This window comes from Polypterus senegalus, chromosome 14 (genome assembly GCF_016835505.1).
Source record: "Polypterus senegalus isolate Bchr_013 chromosome 14, ASM1683550v1, whole genome shotgun sequence".
Classification (NCBI taxonomy): Eukaryota; Metazoa; Chordata; class Cladistia; order Polypteriformes; family Polypteridae; genus Polypterus; species Polypterus senegalus.
Window position 1 is genome coordinate 131,969,846 of NC_053167.1, and position 21,532 is coordinate 131,991,377.

The 21,532-nt window shown below is 36.4% G+C and overlaps 1 protein-coding gene across 13 annotated transcripts in view; it reads left to right on the top strand.

Moving 5' to 3' along the window:
• dock7 (dedicator of cytokinesis 7) overlaps positions 1 to 21,532 on the top strand; it is a 267,403-nt gene that overhangs the window by 157,918 nt on the left and 87,953 nt on the right. For 7 of the 13 annotated variants that reach the window (XM_039735264.1, XM_039735253.1, XM_039735254.1 and 4 more), the window contains exons 20-25: positions 1,689 to 1,920; positions 4,966 to 5,130; positions 12,676 to 12,845; positions 17,057 to 17,149; positions 18,151 to 18,240; positions 21,136 to 21,231. In XM_039735264.1, the coding sequence (XP_039591198.1) occupies positions 1,689 to 1,920; positions 4,966 to 5,130; positions 12,676 to 12,845; positions 17,057 to 17,149; positions 18,151 to 18,240; positions 21,136 to 21,231 (846 nt within the window). The remainder of the gene's footprint in view (positions 1 to 1,688; positions 1,921 to 4,965; positions 5,131 to 12,675; positions 12,846 to 17,056; positions 17,150 to 18,150; positions 18,241 to 21,135; positions 21,232 to 21,532) is intronic. The other 6 variants (XM_039735259.1, XM_039735260.1, XM_039735261.1 and 3 more) reach the window with 2 other exon arrangements.

Below are 21,532 nucleotides of genomic sequence, written 5' to 3' on the forward strand. Positions count from 1 at the left end.
AGTAAAATTTGAGAACATTGCCCTATTTTGAAAATGTAACTCACCAGCCAATCATGTCTACCTCTTTATTCAATAGTCTCTTCCACAATATGTTCTTGTTAATTGCAACACTGTGTCTCAGTAATGTCTGTGAACATTTGGCTTTAATTTCTTCACTTTTGATTATAGCACAACAGTAAGAGCATTGATCCTAAATGTGATGTGTATGGCTTGTGGTTTAATAGCATTTGCAGACCCTTCCAGAACAGTGTTCCATGTCACTTTTTCATATCCATATAAACTTATGGTAAACTATGTATTGCAATTCATTTTTTTTTTAATTCTCCTGCTCTGAGTGGGCAGTCTGTGTGCACAGCTTTGCTTATTCTGTTGAAAGTTCCATGTTCTTCTGGCAGTCGACTTCTTAATTCACCAATAAGAAACTCTCAGTAGCAGTTTTTTTTAACATACATAGTACGAAAAAGAAGAATGGCCAAGTCACCTCCTGTCTTTTACACAGAGTTCTTTTTAAATTTCCAAAAACATGTTCATCAATATCTTTTTTTTTGTTCTGTTTATTCTTACAATCAAGGTTTCTAACAGAATTTAGGCCCTGCTGGCATGTGCATTTATACAGAATGTAAAACAGGGATCAATAAAGTAAAATATCAACCTTAGATGGGTAGAGGAAGAATTCATATTGAATAAATAAATTATTGTATATTCACTGGCTGCCTCTAAATTCACTTATGGGGCTCATCTGTTTTCATACAGAACTTACATATCGTCTTGGAGCTATTATTTATCCTTGTATTCTGTAGGTACATATAAAAATTACAAAATTTAAAAGCCAGCAATAGACTTTAGGTGATACATGTACCAATGTGGGAGACTCATTGAAATAACAGCAGTGCACAAAATGTAAAAACCAGCCTGCAGAAATACATTTCATAGTAACATTTAAATTCAGCTTCCAATCAGAAACATCAGTCAGTCGGATCATTCATTTTTTAAGTTTGTCCATCCATCTATTTTGTAATGGGATTATTCTATAGTGGATTCAGAACGCATTCAGACTCCTTCATTTTTTCACATATTCATATGTTGCAGCTTCATAAAGCAAAAATAGGATTTTCAAACTTTACCAAATTTGTTAAAAAAAATCAAAAACTAAAATATGCCATTGACACAAATATTCAGTCCCTTTACCCATACTTAGCTGAAGCACCTTTGGCAGCAATTACAGCCTGGAGTTTTCTTGCAAGTTTAAAAACATTTAGCAAATTTGCAATTTTGTTTCTTTTACTTTTTACTATAATTGTACAATGTTACTGTTTCATCTTAATTTTGTCTCTTTTTTAATGCTATTTATTTCTTGTTTATCTGACCATCTATTTGTCATGTATTTTATTGATTTTAATTTTTTGATCTTTTTTTCTTTCTTGTTTATTTTCTTTTCTTTTTCAATGCATGTAATGAATTTTCCTGATGTCCTTATTTGGGTCAATCAATAAATTATAGTGATGTAATTTTCCCATATATCATGATTTCTGATTAAGAGATAGACTCATAGTCACCTAATGTAGAAGTAGAAGTGATTAGCTTGAGCTTTACAGTCCAATAACCTAACCGAAAGGCCACAATATCATTTGTGATTTCTTATGCCATTGTCTTTGTAGTTCTGATTTGTATTTTGTTTCTTATTTTAGGACCAGTACCTTGACAAGTTTTTTGCTCTTGTTCATGCGCTGGATGAACATATGTTCCCTGTTCGGATAGGGGACATGAGAATAATGGAGAATAATCTTGAAACTGAGCTAAAAACCAGTATTGCCGCCCTGAGCTCTTCTCAGTTGGAGCCAGTTGTGAGATTTCTCCACATCTTGTTGGACAAATTGATTCTGCTTATTGTGAGACCTCCCATCATTGCAGGCCAAATTGGTAATATGTTTCTTTTGATGTTATGCATAGAGGGAAATATTTTTAAATAAATCTTTTCTTTGTTTAATTTTGATTACAAATCCTTTACAAACTATGTGAATATAGTATTTTTTGCTCTCATATGTTTAATGGCATAGTAGTTAGAATCTGATGCCAGTTGGTAGTCTATGTGGAGTTTGTATATTCCAACTGAGTCTGCATAGGTTGATTGGGGATTCCAAGTTGACCCTTTTGTAAATCTATATATATGTATATATCTGCTCAAAAAATTAAAGGAACACTTTGAAAACACATCATATTTCAATGGGAAAAAAAGTCCTGCTGTCTATCTCTACTGATATGGTAGGCCTAATGTGTTAGGAACAAAAGGATGCCAGATCATTTTATGGAATTTGGTGGAAAATTATCAACCCACAGAGGGCTGAATTCAAAGACACCCTGAAAATCAAAGTGAAAAAATAATGCAGCAGGCTCATCCATTTTGCCAAATTTCATTTCAGCAACTCCAAATCGTACTCAGTAGTTTGCATACGTGCTCATATGTATGCCTGAGTACGTCAGGGCATACTCCTAATGAGACAACGGATGGTGTACTGGGGGATCTCCTCCCATATGTGGACCAGGGCATTATTGAGTGCATGGACAGCCTGAGGTGCAACCTGCCGGCATCGGATGGACCGAAACATAATGTCCCAGAGATGTTGTTCTGGATTGAGGTCAGGCAAGTGAGTGTGGGGGCCAGTCAATGGTATCAATTTCTTCTTCCTCAAGGAACTGCCTGCATACTCTCGCCACATGAGGCTGGGCATTGTCGTGCACCAGGAGGAACCCAGGAGCCACTGCACCAGCATAGAGTCTGACAATGGGTCCAAGAATTTCAACCCGGTATCTTTTGGCAGTAAAAGTGCCGTTGTCTAGCCTGTAGATGTCTCTTTGTCCCTCCATGGATATGCCTCCTCAGACCATCACTGACCCCCAAACCAGTCATGTTGAATAATGTTACAGGCAGCATAACGTTCTCCACAGTTTCTCCAGACCCTTTCATGTCTGTCACATGTGCTCAGGGGAACCTGCTCTCATCTCTGAAAAGCACAGGGTGCCACTGGTGGACCTGCCAATTCTGGTATTCTATGGCAAATGTCAGTCGAGCTCCATAGTGCCGGGCAGTGAGCACAGAGCCCATTAGAGGATGTCGGGCCTTCAGGCCACCCTCATGAAGTCTGTTTCTGATTGTTTGATCAGAGACATTCACACCATTGGCCTGCTGGAGGTCATTTTGTAGGCTGTGGCAGTGCTCGTCCTGTTCCTCCTTGCCCAAAGGAGCAGATACCAGACCTGCTGATGAGTTAAGGACCTTCTACGACCCTGTCCAGCTCTCCTAGAGTAACTGACTCTCTCCTGGAATCTCCTCAGTGCCCTTGAGACTGTGCTGTGAGACGCAGCTAACCTTTTGGCAGTGGAACGTGTTGATGTGTCATCCTGGAGAAGTTGGACTACCTGTGCCACCTCTGTAGGGTCCAGGTATGGCCTCATGCTACCAGTAGTGACAGTGACCGAAGTCAAATGCAAAACGAGTGAAAAAACAGATGGGGAGGGGAAAAATGTCAGTGGCCCTCCCTCCTGTTAAACCATTCATTCCTGTTTTGGGGGTCATCTCATTGTTACCCCTCTAGTGCTCCTCTTGTTCATTTCATTAACACCAAAGCAGCTGAATCTGATGAACAAGCCCATCTGCTACTTAACTGACCAGATCAATAGCCCAGAAGTGTAAGTGACTTGATTATATACTCAGATTAAAAAGTGTTCCTTTAATTATTGTTTTGAAATCTTATTTCTATTCATTCTGTGGCATTATGTTGAGTTATCATCCTCAGCATGTTACTGCTGGGATCTTGACAGGAATTGCTATGATTAACAGAATCTAATTTTATATTATCATCCAGCATTGTGAATTTCCCCTTAGGATTAATAAAGTATCTATCTATCTATCTATCTATCTATCTATCTATCTATCTATCTATCTATCTATCTATCTATCTATCTATCTATCTATCTATCTATCTATCTATCTATCTATCTATCTATCTCTCTATCTATCTATCTCTCTATCTATCTATCTATCTATCTATCTAAATATGTACCATGTGATGCTGAGAGCTCAAGTCTTTATTTTTTATATACATTGTATAAACTATATTTAGCCTTTTGGAAGTTTTCACACATTTTATGAATCCCAGTGGATTCAATTTGTCGTTTTGACACTGATCAATATATGAAGTCTGTTTAACAAGTCCCTTACCCTGAACATCGCTCCAGGGGCTCTGACCCCCAAAGGTCATGCGAAAAGACAGTTTCCCCTCAGGGATTAACAAAGTATTTCAAATCAAAAAATATCAAAAGTGAAAACTTGGCCCGTGTTTATCAAGTGACTTAGAAAATTACTCTTAGGACCAAAATATGCTTTTTTCTGAGGAAGAGACAGCATCTTCATCAGCTCAGAAAACAGTCAATTCTTAGAAAAGGAGCATCTTAAATTGGCTGCAGAATTTTATTTGTAATCTAAAAAGAAAAGAGAATTAGCAATCTGTGTTTTGAACACCTGTTCCATTGTTTAGGGGCATAATGTAACTATTTTTAGTTATTTTTAATATTGATTTGATTATTGTCATCTGTCAGAATTATGTGTTGCAATTATTTTTTTTATGTAGTTGTTCTCTCATTTGTTTTTTTGCTTAGCTGTGAAGGAAGAAGCTTTCTAAAGTTGTTAATATTTTACAATTTGTTTCAAAATGAACATGTTTCATTTTTTATTTCCGTTAGCAGATTAGTTCAATTTTCATTTGTCCTAGCCAAAAGAGGCACTTCAGATTTGCTCAGTGGACATTTTCACTGATTGCAGTATTTAAATAATACAGTTTTTGCACAAATTAATTTTCATGTTGTTTTGCTTAATGTACTTTTTGTAATAACCCGCAGTCAAATGTTTTAGGCTTACATAAAAACTGATATTCTTTTTGATACTTCTTTTTCTTTTTTCATTTTCAGTTAATCTTGGCCAGGCTTCTTTTGAAGTAATTGCGTCTATTGTAAATAGACTTCACAAATATCTTGATAGTAGCCAAGACCAGCATGGGAGAAACAGCTTGTTGTCGTCATATATCTATTATGTATTTCGTCTGCCAAACACTGATCCTAATTCTCCATCACCAGGTTTGTACCTGTTTGTTTGTTCATTTTTTCTTGTTTTTCTTTTTTTGTTAGGACTTAACCACCGGCCAGTTAATTAAATTTCAAATACGTAGCCAATGGCTATTTTTGGAAAATGTATATAATACTATAAGTAAAAAGTTAAACAAGTTGAAGATTGATGATTACTAATTCATTTTTGTCCACAAATTATTTTGTACATTTTCTCAAAAAAGTACAATTGTTGCAGGTGGGGATTCGAATGTGGTAGAATGGAATAATAATCTACCTTTATAAACTTCTAGAATGACAATGTGGAGCATGGTGCCAGTCTGGCATACCTGCCTTTTCGACCAGAATGTCCGCCCTACTTTACTTAGTGGCATGTATGATTTTGTTGTCTCTTTGACAAACTTGCCTTATTATTAAATTAAATGAATACAGTGGTACCTTGAGATATGAGTGCCCCAACGTACAAGTTTTTTGAAATGCGAGCAGTCACTAGGTCGATTTTTTTGACTCGAGTTACAAGCCAAAATTTGAAATATGAGCCATCAAAGAGCTAACACTTGGCTTTATTGAAAAGAAACCCTCAATAAGCTGCAACTGATCGTGCAGCGGCGCTATTTAATATATTTTCATTTTTTCATTTTTATTACTATTTAATTTAATATTGTTTCTTTGTATCAGTATACTGCTGCTGGATTATGTGAATTTCCCCTTGGGATTAATAAAGTATCTATCTATCTATCTATCTGTCTATCTGTCTATCTATCTTTCTATCTATTATATAGTACCTTTCATATCTATCTATCTATCTATCTATCTATCTATCTATCTATCTATCTATCTACACTGTGTGCACAATTATTAGGCAAGTGAGTATTTTGACCATATCATCATTTTTATGCGTATATTCCAACTCCAAGCTGTATTAACTTGAATGCTTATTGGATTTAAGCACGTCAGGTGATGTGTATTTGTGTAATGAGGGAGGGTGTGGCCTAAGGAGATCAACACCCCATATCAAGGTGTGCAGAATTATTAGGCAGCTAGTTTTCCTCAGGCAAAATGGGCCAAAAAGAGATTTAACTGACTCTGAAAAGTCAAAAATTGTAAAAAGTCTTTCAGAGGGATGCAGCCCTTTTGGAATTGCTAAGATATTGGTGTGTGATCACAGAACCATCAAACATTTTGTTGCAAATAGTCAACAGGGTCGCAAGAAACGTGTTGAGAACAAAAGACGCAAATTAGCTGCCAAAGATTTGAGAAGAATCAAACGTGAAGCTACCAGGAACCCATTATCCTCCAGTACTTTCATATTCCAGAGCTGCAACCTACCTGGAGTGCCCAGAAGTACAAGGTGTTCAGTGCTCAAAGACATGGCCAAGGTAAGGAGGGCTGAAACCCAACCACCACTGAACAAGAAACAGAAGTTGAAACGTCAAAACTGGGCCAAGAAATATCTGAAGACAGATTTTTTTCAAAGGTTTTATGGACCGATGAGATGAGAGTGACTCTTGATGGACCAGATGGATGGACCTGTGGATCAGTAATGGCACAGAGCTCCACTCCAACGTGGAGGTGGGGTACTGGTATGAGCTGGTATTTTTAAAGATGAGCTAGTTGGACCTTTTTGCATTGAAGATGAACTCAAAATCAACTCCCAAACCTACTGCCAGTTTTTCAAGACACTTTCTTCAAACAGTGATACAGGAAAAGACCATGATTTTATGCAGGCCAATGCTCCATCACTTGCATCGAAGTTCTCCACTGCGTGGCCAGCCAGTAAAGGCCTTAAAGATGAAAGAATAATGACATGGCCCCTTCCTCATCTGACCTAAACCCTATCGAGAACTTGTGGGCACTTCTTAAACGCTAGATTTACGGGGGAGAAAAACAATACACCTCTCTGAAGAGTGTCTGGGAGGCTGTAGTCACTGCTCCACAAAAAGCTGATAGTCAACAGATCAAGAAACTGACAGACTCCATGAATGGAAAGGCTTAGGACTGTTATTGGAAAGAAGGGTGGCTATATTGGTCATTGATTGATTGATTGATTTTTTTTGAAATGTCAGAGATGTTTATTTGTAAATTTTGAGGTGTTTGTTTATTATTCTCACTATAACAGATGAAAATAAAGAAGTGAGATGGGAAAATTTTCATTTTTCCTTTAGTTGCATAATAAATCTGCACACTAATAGTTGCCTAATAATTGTGCGCACATATGTATTCCCCTGATGATGTTCACACTCACATTTCCGTTGTGAAACATTCAGGTTTCAGGTTTATTAACATTTTGGATTGACTGATAGCACTGTGTTTGTTCCATATTAAAATTAATCCTCAAAAATACAACTTGCCTAATAATTCTGCACTCCCTCTATCTATCTATCTATCTATCTATCTATCTATCTATCTATCTATCTATCTATCTATCTATCTATCTATCTATCTATCTATCTATCTATCTACACTTGCCTAACACTTGATCTTACAGCGGTGCTGTTTAATGACACTTGCCTACGTCATTTCAGAAACATTCTAGGGGAGGACTGAACTAAGCTTCATGGACAGGTTTCTATTGAAACGCCCTGAGAATGAAAGTGACTAAAGTGTGGCAATAAGAAAAAAACTAGTGAAGAAGAAAATTAAGTTAAGGAAAAGTGAAGTGAAAAAAAAAAAAACATTACAGTACGCTAATCGGCTCTGCCAACATCTGTGTATTTCTTTAGATTCTCTTTTATGTATTAGGTTTTATTTTGTTTGTATACCATATTTGTTCATTATAAATTCATTTTTCTTATGTTGAAAACATTTAACAAAAAATTGGGGTGTTTTTTTGGGGGGCTGGCATGAATTAATCTCATTTCAATTAATTTCAATGGGAAAAACTGATTTGAGATACGAACATTTTGACTTACGAGCTCAGTCACGGAACGAATTAAACTCGTATCTCAAGGTATCACTGAATACTTAACAATAACTTAGTTCCATCCATCCATTATCCAACCTGCTATATCCTAACACAGGGTCATGGGGGTTTGCTGGAGCCAATCCCAGCCAACATAGGTCACAAAGCAGGAACAAACCCTGGGCAGGGCGCCAGCCCACTTCAGGACACACACACACACCCACACACTAGAGACAATTTAGAATCACCAATACACCTAACCTGCATGTCTTTGGACCGTGGGCGGAAACCCACACCGACACGGGGAGAACATGCAAACGGGAAGCGAACCCAGGACTCCTTACTGCGATGCAGCAGCACTACCACTGCGCCTGGGGCCACCAGTAACTTAATTTTAATATTTAAACAACGACCATTAGTACTGATGTCATCTAATTTAGTTGTTTTGAAACCATCATTTAGACGAATTTGCTAATAAATCATACTCCAACTTGTTCAGAGGAATCATTTTACTGTTAGGAGCAATTGGAAAACCATCCCAGAGTGCCTTTAAACCTGTTCTTCTCTGTGTTACATCCACATTTGACTCCAGCATGAAGATATCTAATCTGTTCCATTTTACCTGGTCTATTGTTTCAAAACCACGTTGTAGATTTTGCACCTCAACTTAGCAGTAAGCTGTTTAAATATTTTGTAGGAATGGCAATCTGCTTTTCCCTATGTTGTTTTTTTAATTTTTTTTTTATCTTTTACCTCATTAATAAATATATATATATATATATATATATATATATATATATATATATATATATATATATATATATATATAACTTGTTTTTAGGGTATTTTCTCTTTACACATATATATAGAAACCTTTGTATAAATGTCAAGTAAATAAATTTCATTTTGTAAAGAATTTCTTTGCACTTGTAATCTTAAATTTGCTTCCCTCCTTCTTCTTCAGCTGTGTTTGACCTGTAATATTAGTATATGGTATTATGCATTAACTGTATCAGGTCAGAAATTGAATCACTGAAATATTCTGGTATTTTAATATTTTTCTTTTTGGTTGAAATCATATTTAAAGATACTACAGAGCTATATTTCCAGTTGGTGTGAAGCAATGGGCTTGCCATACAAGACAAAGGGGTAAGACTGAGACTGTTTGTCGAAAGACACACATGTTATGTCACTGGACGGTATAATCTAATGTCCCTGACATTTTGAATGCACTTGATTTGGTCATTGACCTGGAATGTAACTGATGGCATTAACCTTCAGTTTAGTTATTTAGTAAAAAATATAGTTCTGTTAATGGACAATCCAGTTGATTCTGTCAAATAAGAAATGGGTTACTGTGATTGCAACTGTCTGGAGTTAAAGGAGGTTACTCTGGGTTAATTAAGAAATCCTTGCAGTGCATTTTTGTCCTCTTTAAATACAGCTTTGGTTTTTTGCCAAATTTGTATTTTTAGGATATTTTTTAATTTATGAATCTTGACTTTGCTTAACATAGAAGGTTTCTCAAATTAGAGGTTGGTCTAATATGTAATGTTTCTGCCCTCGCAGCTTCATATTCTAATGAAAATATCCTGACTTTATGTCTCATATTTCTTAGAGGAAGCCACATATTTCAATTTTCATTGTAATGTGTGTCTCTATCCCACATCTTAAGTTTGCCTTTCTTTTCCAAATAATGTATACCTATCTATTTATACTGATTAAATCGGGCTCATCATACAGCTGTACTATATCCATGTGCAACAGTTCTATTTCTTATGATATGTTCTTTAATTAACAGACTAAGAAATGAGTTTCTTCCCATTTCTTTGCTTACTTTTTTGTCTTTTTGTATTTTTGAAACTTAGGACTTGGCATTTGTAGGGCCATTTTTTATTCAACTATAAACAGGCGGTACAAAACGGTTGGGTCTTTTGTTAGTGAAGTTGGCTCCTTTAAGAATAATAAAGATATTTTGTGATTTTTTTAATAAAAAGTGTCAAAACTATCTTTTTATATTTTTGTTCAGTATTATAGAGACCTGATTGGTTTTGATGCAGTCGGCTCCATAGAGATGAAAACAAAACATTAGGTAGTGGGTGATCCTGCTGTCTTGTGCCAAGTGATGAGTTTTTATCATGAGAAGCTGTTTATGTCTCACTTCGAGACAGTGGTGAACCCAGCTGTGTCAAACTGATTTGCCCTTCTATGCCAGTTATCGAAAAAGGCTGCCCAGATGTCCTTCAGGCTTGAAAATGTTGGATGTCTTGACTTTCTGTAGTTGAACTAAAAAAGTGGTCTATTTCTGATTCTAAGTCATAGTTCTGATACTGCCATGTCTGTGAATAAGGACAAAGGAATTTCTTGTTTAAATAAAGCACAGGCTCATTTTCATCTTGTTTTAATCCACCCTTTCTCTTCAGTGGATTCTGGTTACTCCTCTATTATTTATTTTTTGTTTCTGGTGAGGTAACTGACAAAAACACCCCTTTCTTAGCCTTAAACGTTAATAGTAATGATAATAATAATAATCTAGCATTCAGGACCTTTTTTGTCCAAGAAAGAATTAGCATCTTGTAAGTTTATTCAAAGGAGCTTGCTTTAGTACAGAGTTGTTTTCTGTGAGCTTGAATTGAATCGGCTGCGATGATCACAGCAGGACTGTGTAGACTGAGTGATCTCTGTCTATTGTTAAAATGTACCTTTTCTTGTGTGCTTTAGTTTATGCTGTGGTCTCAGAATGGGTAGTTGAAGGGTGGTTCATATCATGCTTGAGCTTCACTTGCTTGTTATTTGAGAATTTGTATCAACAGTGCAATCATTGTTAATTATGAATAGTGTTGATCGGCGGAATTTATTGAAGCATTTTTTGCAGTCAGTAACTGCTAATGTTGTAATGTAATTTTCTAGGACATTTGCCATGTGACTGGCTTAGGTGAACAATTATTTTTCCCCCCCAAGTGCCCCGTGATGTTTTGCTAGGCCAGCATGACATCACAGAACTGTAACAGACATGCGCAGAACTTTCACGCAAGCCCACTGGAAGAGCATTGCCAATGTGACCATAGCTTGGTCGCAAGCACAAGAGGAAAAGAAAATGCTGTTTTTTTTAATGAGATGTGCTGCAGCCAGCCTGTCCTTGGTCACTGAAGCACTTGACGGTGGTGTGCGATATTTTCCCTGTTCTCTAACCATACAACTTCCTTCCACTTGTGGATATTTCAAATCCCAGAGCTCTTCAGTTGCTGTGTGTGGGTTGTCAGTGTACCTAATAAGGTAAAAATGGGTCCCAAAGCCGCAAAGGTTGAGAGACACTGACAGATTTTCATCCTGCATGCGTTTAAAAAATAAATAAATAAAAATTTTGCAGCATAATGAGTATTGCCACCCGATAAATAACACTGTGTGCCCAGCCACATTCTTAAAACAAGCCTTAAAAGGATCCCTTGCCTTCATCAGAAAACCCAGGACAAAACATTGTGCAAGAAGAAAAATAAAAAACATTACGATGTTAAGACGTTCATTTTTTCTTGATGGAAAACAGAAGTGTGCAGCATTTGTATTGGCACATGGGAAACGAAAGTGATGTGCCTGCTGTGGCCACAGCTGCGACTTCAAAAAATGGAACTCAAAGTACCCTCACCGCCGCTTTCTGGCATGGCCAATGTGTGCCTCAAGATTGGAACCCTGTTAGAGCAATGGCCTTTATTTTGTTTACTTATCAAAAGTTTATTTATGGTGTTTGTCCCGTCTGCATCTTTTGTTGGTTGAGGCATGGTGGCTCAGTGGTTAGCACCACATACATATTTGGGCACATAATTGGTCCAGCATAGTTGGCAAAGATTTCCCGAGCCCCCTAGGGCCACTTAAAAGACCATTTCCTCATTGTAATCCACATAAAACTAGTTCAGCTCCTTCTTCCACATTGACTGCAGTGCACTTTGTGGAGCTCTGCAAAGTTTGCAAACCTTTCCATGATTTTGTCGCACTCGGGGTGAAGCAAATTGAACAGGGTTTACTCATCAGTAATTCTAAATAAGTCGATTTAGTTAATTTTGGTATATCACTCTTCACCACGTGCAGATGTAGAGCACCGTGACAAGCTCTCAGGTAAAATCCAAATGTAAATTTTGAAAAATTACTAAATAAAGAATTAGTCTACATAAAGACACACATTTATTTAAACAAACAGGTAAACAAAGCAGTTTGAAACTGATTTATGTAAATGGGAATAAACAATAATCTGTCCATTAATTAACTGTTGAACTATGGCTAGTTGACAACATAGGAGAGGAAAACAAAAATGCTATTCAGCAGCATCCCTGAAGAAGATAAACCTCTGGGGGGGTCTTTGGTCAATTGTAAGGGAGAAGGTTAAAGACCAAGTCCGATACAGTCAGGGTCTTAGCGGCCTAGGCCATCTCCCCCTGGGCTTTCTATTTTAGAGTCTACAGTAGAACTTGGCCTTTAATTTCCAGAACTTTTTGGTGGAGCTGCGGTGAATGTAATATGGTAATACCTTGTGATAATTAATAACCATCCTTGTACCTTTTCAGGAATCCCCTGTTAAATTCAGTCAGTGACTACAGTTCTCTGCAGTGTGCTGCACATGTGCTTACTAAGCAATAATTCTGTAATTTGTTTTATTTAATTAGGTCCTGGTGGTCTAGGAGGTTCTGTACATTATGCTACTATGGCTAGATCAGCAGTCAGACCTGCAAGCCTTAATCTCAATCGTTCAAGAAGTCTTAGTAATAGTAATCCAGATATCTCTGGAACGCCTACCTCACCAGATGATGAAGTAAGGTCAATCATTGGAAGCAAAGTAAGTTGTTTTTGAGACTTGTCTTTTAATGCAAACACACTGAGCCAGAAGCACATTGAAGGAGATTGGAGGTTTCTAGTTGTTTAGTTACATGTTTTATATATTGGCAAATGTGATCAAGGCTTTGGATTACTAAATTACATAATGCAGTAAACTAAAATAATACGGTGTGTGTGATATTTATTTTATCCTCCTCTAAGTTCTTTTTCTATGAAAAAGTTTAAAAGGTAGTCTCCAGTTGCCTTGAGTACTGTATAAACTATACATTGTAAGATTTCAGTGACTTAAATTAAAAAAAAAATTGGGAATGGTGTAAGGTAGTAACTTGAACTCCACACGAGAAGGGAAAACTGATTATTTCCTATATTTTGAATCATTATTGTAAAGACAATTACTTAAGATAACTCTTCAGTTTCTATATTGAAGACTGGTCACCTTGGCCCTCAGAAATCCAACCCTAACCGTGTGTAACATGCTTAAAATGTCATGGGACGAGTTGTTTTTCTCCTTTTGTATATACACATTTACACAGTACTACTGTAGATCTACTTTCAAATGTATATGCCTTGTTTTATTAAACATGCCATAAGTATGTTCTTCATTTTTATTATATGATTTGTATTTATGCTTATGGAAATTTTCATAATTTCAAAATCAAATGACATCACAAGCATGTTTTTTTTTGTGTTGTAAATATTAAGAATATGGTGACATAGTGGTTAGTGCCAGTGCCTCGCAAATCCAGGATCCTGAGTACAAGTCCTGTCTCTCGTGGAGATTTCATTTTTTCCTAGTGTCTAAACAGGGTCTTTAGGAACACCAGTATTCTTACCTTATGCCAAAAATGTCATTGTCCGTTTAAGTGGTGATTCTAATTTAACCCCACATGAGAGTATGTGGGCCCTGAGATGACTTGTTATACCTTTTAAGGGTTGGGTCCCCCCAGGCTTGGTCCCAGTTTTGGTGACCTGGGCTCTGGTGCCCCCTTGACAGAAGTAAGTGATTTTTTTTTTTTATGATGTTCCTTTTTTTTCCATACAATCTCTGTCATGCACATTTATGGATAACATGGTGTAGTTAGTAATGTTGTTTCCTATGATTTTTAAATGTGTCTTATTTGTGTGAAGTTGGCATGTTGTCAAGTGTTTCTTTTAAAAGACATTTGCTCTCAGATGTATTGTTCAGACTATTTTGTGTGGGGTTTTGGCTCTACCACACTCACACTTATCTATCTATCTATCTATCTGTCTGTCTGTCTGTCATATAGTGCCTTTCCTGTCTGTCTGTCTGTCTCTCTATCATATAGTGCCTTTCCTATCTATCTATCTATCTATCTATCTATCTATCTATCTATCTATCTATCTAATAGTGCCTTTAATTTCTTTCTTTCTTTCTTTCTTTCTTTCTTTCTTTCTTTCTTTCTTTCAATAAACCTTAATCCAGCTTTTGATTGTTGTGCTCTTTGTTACCTCACCCCATGAGTCACTTTGTAACAGATAATCAATGTTTAATTTTCATCTGCTTCTTTCTTGATTCAGTATGTTTTCTTGTACAAAATATATTAAAACAAGCCATTTTGATGATGCCTGTTTTGTATGTGAATAGCTTAGAATCATGTAAAGAAGTATGTGCACTCCATTAAATGTTTTTTTTTCTCTTTTAACATATGAGTATGTGGACATGTGAAGATTTGATCCCCAGTTCAAAAGTATCTATAAATAAAGGTGATGTAACTGAAAAAAAGAAACAATGACATTGCTATAATTTTTTAAATGTATAATGAACAGATATACTATTTCTGTCTGTGGAGAATGTAAGCCTTCCTCTCAGTTCCCCAAAGCTGGTATTAACCCTTCAAGTAGGGGTTTCCTGTAACTGTCTACTAGTTGCTGATATGAACTGGGATAAAGTTTCCCACTATTCCCTGTAGAATTATTTCAGCTGTGTAATGTTTTAGGGTTGTCTACCATGCACAGATAGTTTCAAATTATCCCACATCTTCTCTGTGGACTTCAGATCCGGGCTTTGATTTGGACCTTACAGAACCATTTCTTTGTATATTTACTGGTATGTTTGGGGTCACTGTCATTTTGAAAGGTCCACTTTTGGTTGAGCTCCAGTCATCTAACACATAGTCACACATTATTCTCAAGCACTTTCTGGTACAATGAAGAATTCCTATGATGGTGAGCTACCCAGGCCATCCAAACAGCCCCAGAGTAGAACATTTCCACCACCATGCTTTAAATTTTGTAATCGGGTTCTTCTGGTCAAATGCTGTTTGTGGTTTTTGCCAACCATGTCTTATGTGTACTGTGGCCAAATAACACTATATTTGGCCCGTCTGTCCAGAGTGCACTCTTCCAGAAGTCCTGGTCTTTGCTTAGGAGTTCATAGATTAACTTTAGTCTTGCCCAGATGTTCTTTGAGGACAGCAAAGGCTTCCTCCTGGCACACCTCTGATATAGATCTAATTTATGCAACCTCATTCTGATATTACACTAATACACTTTGACATTGTTAGTGGGAAGAACTCCCTGTAGGCCAAAGGTTTTGGAGACTTCTTTCAGCATTTTACTTTCAGCTGTGGGGCTGCACACATTCTCACTTTTTGAAATCTTCTCCACTTGTAGATGATCTTCTGGACAGTGGAATGGTTGATTTCCAGTTGTTTGTAGATCTTTTTAATCACCTTCCCAGATTCATAGGCATTTAGAACTTTACAGCTAAATGTCTGAGGTTAAATTAAGGTGGGGACAGACAAGATCCTCTACAATTGTCCAATCATCTGCACCTGATTCTAATTTGAGGGAGTGTTAAACTGTAAAATTTGCATTTGTGCTTATTTAAATTATACAATGGACTATAATAATAGACTATAATAGAATATTTGTTATATCACCTTTATGTAAAGATACTGTTTAAATGAAGAGCAAATCTTGATATATCCAAATATGTTTTAAAAAAATAGCACACTGAGACTGCAAGTTTCTTGCAAACATTAACAGGACGATTACCAACCAAAAAGGTAGACTGTGGTGCCTGCCGAGGCACGCTGATGGCAGTTTGAAATTTAAATGAACCTCTGGGATCTAAAGTAAAATCTGAAATTTGAAAAAGGTTTGGCTTAGTTTGACTGACACCCATGATTGAATGAATGACTGGCTGTCCAGCTTTCATATTTTTTTTTAATATGAAATGCCAGTGCACCTAAGCCCCTTGTTTAGCAGCATGTTAACTCAGAGGTTCTCAAACTAATTTATGGATTAATCCAAATATCTAATACTATAATATACGCATGGTGAAGTAAGCCTGAATACCCAAAGCAGATCATCAGAAACGGAACCCCATCGACTGTGGAAAATATGATGACTGCAATTAATAGATTAAATATGAAAGGTGTTTGGGAACCTGTGAGCTAACTCATTGATTTCTGGGTTAAGAGACAGTTGCATCACTGGCCAGCACGATGTGAAATTCACACCTGCTCACGTTACTTTTATTTTTGGGGATGTTGATTTTTAATAAGCTTTTGTTATTTAATGATGCTTCTCAATCTTCTTAGTGAGGTGTAAAGGATTGTATTAAACAGAAGCATTTGAAGAATGTTTTAACTTTGGATGCAGTGCTTTTGAAAGGCTGTGCTTTTTCAGATTTTAAACCACAATAACACAACTGTTCCATCAGGAATATTAGACTGCGCTAAACTTTTACACCTCATGTTAGTTTCGCTAGAATTAAGAACAATTTTAAACAGGGTTGTCTTTAAAAACCCAAATGATGTAGGCTTTGGTGGTAAGGAAGGAGAGAGGGAGAGAAGGTAAGCAAATGCAAATCTGTTCCTTTGAAATGAAATATATTTTTTATAGCTCAGCCAGACCTGCTGTTTATCCCACAATATGCCACTATTCAAGGCTTATATAAAAGTGTAATACTATGCTTGTATATAGTAGATAAATATTTCTTGTTTATTTACTTTTCAGAATCATATTTTAAAGCAGCATGACTCTAGATATTGGCGTTCTCACCTATCTTTCTGTGTGCAGACTGTTTCTTTCTATTACTAAAATGCTATTTTAAATCCACAAGTCATTTTTTATCCTTCAAATGCATTTTCTTTCCATAATCTAAAGATTTAATATTGGTTTAATTGTCTTGATGTATAACTTCTCATTCCTCTCCTCTCCCTGAATGCTTCCTTACCCGCTCAGGGTTTAGACCGCTCCAATTCCTGGGTAAACACTGGCGGTTCTAAGGCTGGCACCTGGGGAGCCAACCCCAGTTCAAGTTCTGAATCAATGCAGGTGGTGTTTTAAAAGTCAGATATTTACATACACCCCTTTTTTCTGTCCAATTTACTCGTTGAACCTTTATGTTGTTAATTTTATTTTCCTTCCATTTCACATATTTAGCAAACATGCATGGCTTTTCCCATTTATGATTTGTTTCTTTTTTTGCACGTACAAACATGCATGATGTCTCTGTGAAACAAAAGGCATGAAATCGAATGATCTTTAGCACTCACACTTTACCTCCCCTAAAACTAACTTAGTGTGATGACCACCTGATCCCACTTTCCTTTCAGTTGCCCTCAAGGTGCAGATTTGTGTTAAGACCTCATGGTGGTGCTAGTGCAGTTTTTCTAATAATGTTTGTTAATCTTAGTTGTGTACAGTCGCATTGAAACATCCATGTTCTTAAAAACTGTGTGCAGTAGTAACTTTGCATTAGACTCATCTTCCCTAAATTGTTAATCGGACATTAACCTCCGCATGCGTAGCTGTTGTTATTGTGGTCTGTGGAAGTTAGCATGGTGCTTTTAGTTAAGTTGCGTTTTTTAAATTTCTCTGTGGGTTTCTTTCAAGTTGATTTGTTATAAACCTATTTTCTCTTCAGTTAGGCCTGTTACCACATGACAAAAATAGAAAATGCACTTTTACTTAACAAAATACTTCTAATACTGTGTGATAGACTTGTTTTAATAAATTTAATAACTTTGGAGTTATTATGTAAATAACTCCGATATAAACTAAAGTAAATATTTTGGAGGAGAGAAGATTTTGTTGGGGTATCTGTAAATAATGTATTTTTGGTAAAATTATTATTGAATAATAAACACAGGCTCAGAAGAAATTTTACAAATATTTATTGGCTGTGAAATATGAATGATTTATACATTCACGCTTACTATCTGTTTTTTTTTTTGTTTCTTTATTTTATATTTGTTTGTCTGTTAATTTATCACTTTTATTTTTTTTTCCCTTCACTAATATGTTGTCACCATTCATTCATGTCCACTCCATAGGCCATGGATCGAAGTTGCAATCGCATGTCATCGCACACTGAGACTGCAAGTTTCTTGCAAACATTAACAGGACGATTACCAACCAAAAAGGTAGACTGTGGTGCCTGCCGAGGCACGCTGATGGCAGTTTGAAATTTACATGAACCTCTGGGTTCTAAAGTAAAATCTGAAATTTGAAAAAGGTTTGACTGACTGACTAACTGATTGAATGACTGGCTGTCCAACTTTCATATATTTTTTTTTATATGAAATGCCAGTGCACCTAAGCCACTTGTATAGCAGCATGTTAACTCAGAGGTTCTCAAACTAATTTAAGGATTAATCCAAATATCTAATACTATAATACAGTGGGTACAGAAAGTATTCAGACCCCCTTTAATTTTTCACTCTTTGTTATATTGCAGCCATTTGCTAAAATCATTTAAATTATTTTTTTCCCTCATTAATGTACACACAGCACCCCATATTGACAGACAAAAAAAAAAAATTTTTGAAATTGTTGCAGATTTATTAAAAAAGAAAAACTGAAATATCACATGGTCCTAAGTATTCAGACCCTTTGCTCCGTATTTAGTAGAAGCCCCCTTTTGAGCTCATACAGCCATGAGTCTTCTTGGGAAAGATGCAACAAGTTTTTCACACCTGGATTTGGGGATCCTCTGCCATTCCTCCTTGCAGATCCTCTCCAGTTCTGTCAGGTTGGATGGTAAACGTTGGTGGACAGCCATTTTAGGTCTCTCAGAGATGCTCAATTGGGTTTAAGTCAGGGCTCTGGCTGGGCCATTCAAGAACAGTCACAGAGTTGTTGTGAAGCAACTCCTTCGTTAATTTAGCTGTGTGCTTAGGGTCATTGTCTTGTTGGAAGGTAAACCTTCGGCCCAGTCTGAGGTCCTTAGCTCTCTGGAGAAGATTTTTGTCCAGGATATCCCTGTACTTGGCCACATTCATCTTTCCCTCGATGGCAACCAGTCGTCCTGTCCCTGCAGCTGAAAAACACCCCCACAGCATGATGCTGCCACCGTCATGCTTCACTGTAGGGACTGTATTGGACAAGTGATGAGCAGTGCTGGTTGTGATGCGATATTTCAGTTTTTCTTTATTAATAAATCTGCAACAATTTCAAAAATTCTTTTTTTTGTCTGTCATTATGGGGTGCTGTGTGTACATTAATGAGGGAAAAAATTAATTTAAATGATTTTAGCAAATGGCTGCAATATAACAAAGAGTGAAAAATTGAAGGGGGTCTGAATACTTTCCGTATCCACTGTATATGCATGTTGAAGTAAGCCTGAATACCCAAAGCAGATCATCAGAAACGGGACCCCATTGACTGTGGAAAATATGATGACTGCAATTAATAGATTAAGTATGTAATATTAAGGTGTTGTACCGTGTTAGCCATTATGAATGTAGAGAAAAGCCAAGCAAAATGACACCTTTGATTGGCTAACTAAAAAGATTCGAGGCAACTCAGGCCTCTTCTTTAGGCGAGATGTAATAGGCCTGAGTTGCTCGAAAGCTTGCATATTGTAATCTTTTTAGTTAGCCAATCAAAGGTGTCATTTTGCTTGGCTTTTCTCTACATAGTTTAAGTATGAAATATGTTTGGGAACCTGTGAGCTAACTCATTGATTTCTGGGTTAAGAGACAGTTGCATCACTGGCCGGCTTGATGTGAGATTCACACCTGCTCACGTTACTTTTATTTTTAGGGATGTTGATTTTTATAAGCTTTTGTTATTTAATGATGCTTCTCAATCTTCTTAACAAAGCATATTAATATGCTAATTGATATAATTGTTCTGTATTTATATAGTTCATATTTGTATGATCAGTTTAATGAAAGGATGCAGAATGTATTTGTTGTCAGTGTAATTGTTAATGTGAAAGTTGATACAGTACAATGTATTCATGGTAATGGATTTGAAATATACAAAGAGAGAAGAGGATGTCACAAAGCAAAGTAATCTGGTAAACTACCAGTCAGAGATTTGCATTGTCACAGTTTACTAAATAAATCATAGAAACCTCCATTTCACTTATAAGACCTTTGCAAGTAAAAGTTCAGGGTCATGCATAAAATGGCAGTGGCAGTTTTTCCATAGTATCCTTTGGGATCACATTAGCCCTGACTTAGTTAGGGGAGGCATTTCTCTATATTATACAGTATTCTTATAAGTAATGGCATTCATAACCAGGCTTCTCTTCAAAATGGAGTGTTTGGTTACTAGAGACACAGGACAAACACTTGAACAAAACCAATCATTGCTGTTTAGTTAATGTTCTTGAATAGATTCAGAATGTTTTAGGTAATGGTGGCTAAAATAATTTAAACAGCAATTTTCTGTTGTTTTTTCTTTGATGCCTGTATTAATTTCATGGTTAACCCTGAATATTTATTTCTAATATTTTAAACTCCTGGAGCTTACTAATTAACATATGGTCAAGTCTACTGTAGTTCGTGTGGTGTTTGTTGCCCAAACCACCCTTTCCCTGAACCCTCTTGTTTTCTCTGTGCTCTGTAAAGTACACTCCCTTGGTAAAAATGAGTATCCGTTTATAGACACTGCCTACCAATAAAAATGTTATTATTTTTAATTTTCAGTTAAACTTTAACAGTATCAAGTCATTCCACTTGATACCAAGAAAAAAAAAATTGTCTTTGACCTGCATTGTCTAGAAAAGTAAGCCAAGATATTTGTTGATGAATATAGCTTTTTTATTAAGACATTTTATTTTTGGAATCTGTTTTTCAGCTCCTAAAGTCTGTCATTCTAGATTAATTTTATAATCATAATTCATATCTTCTGTATTACAAGCTGAATGGCCTGTTAACTACATTTGAGGGTAGTCATTTTATTAAGGTAGTGCATTGTTACAGTGAGCACTTTCTCTGAGATGCCATCTCCTCTTTCATTTACCTGTGCTGCTAAAGTAAAAAAAAATTATATGTTCTAATCTATTTTTCTTTTTTAAATGATATCAGCTGTTGCATGAAGAGCTGGCTTTACAATGGGTTGTCAGCAGTGGTAGTGTCCGTGAAGGAGCTCTGCAGCAAGCCTGGTTTTTCTTTGAGCTCATGGTAAGTGTAAAGCAGGACTGCCAGTTGGCTGCATTATGGTTTCTGAAATTCAACATTTTTAACTTAATGTAATCATGTCGTCTTAGAAAGTCAAGGCTAGGGAGCTGTCAAAAGTCAAGTCCTGTTAAAGCCCACTGAGGAATGCCTTGTGTGATTTTGGACCATATAATAAATAAATTGTTGTTGTCACTTTTTTTGTTACTTTGAATAGATGAAGATGGTGTAAGTTGTATTATACCTTGACATAGCTAAAGTAATAATCACAGAATATAATACTAGTAGTAACTGAGGCTTGCATTTC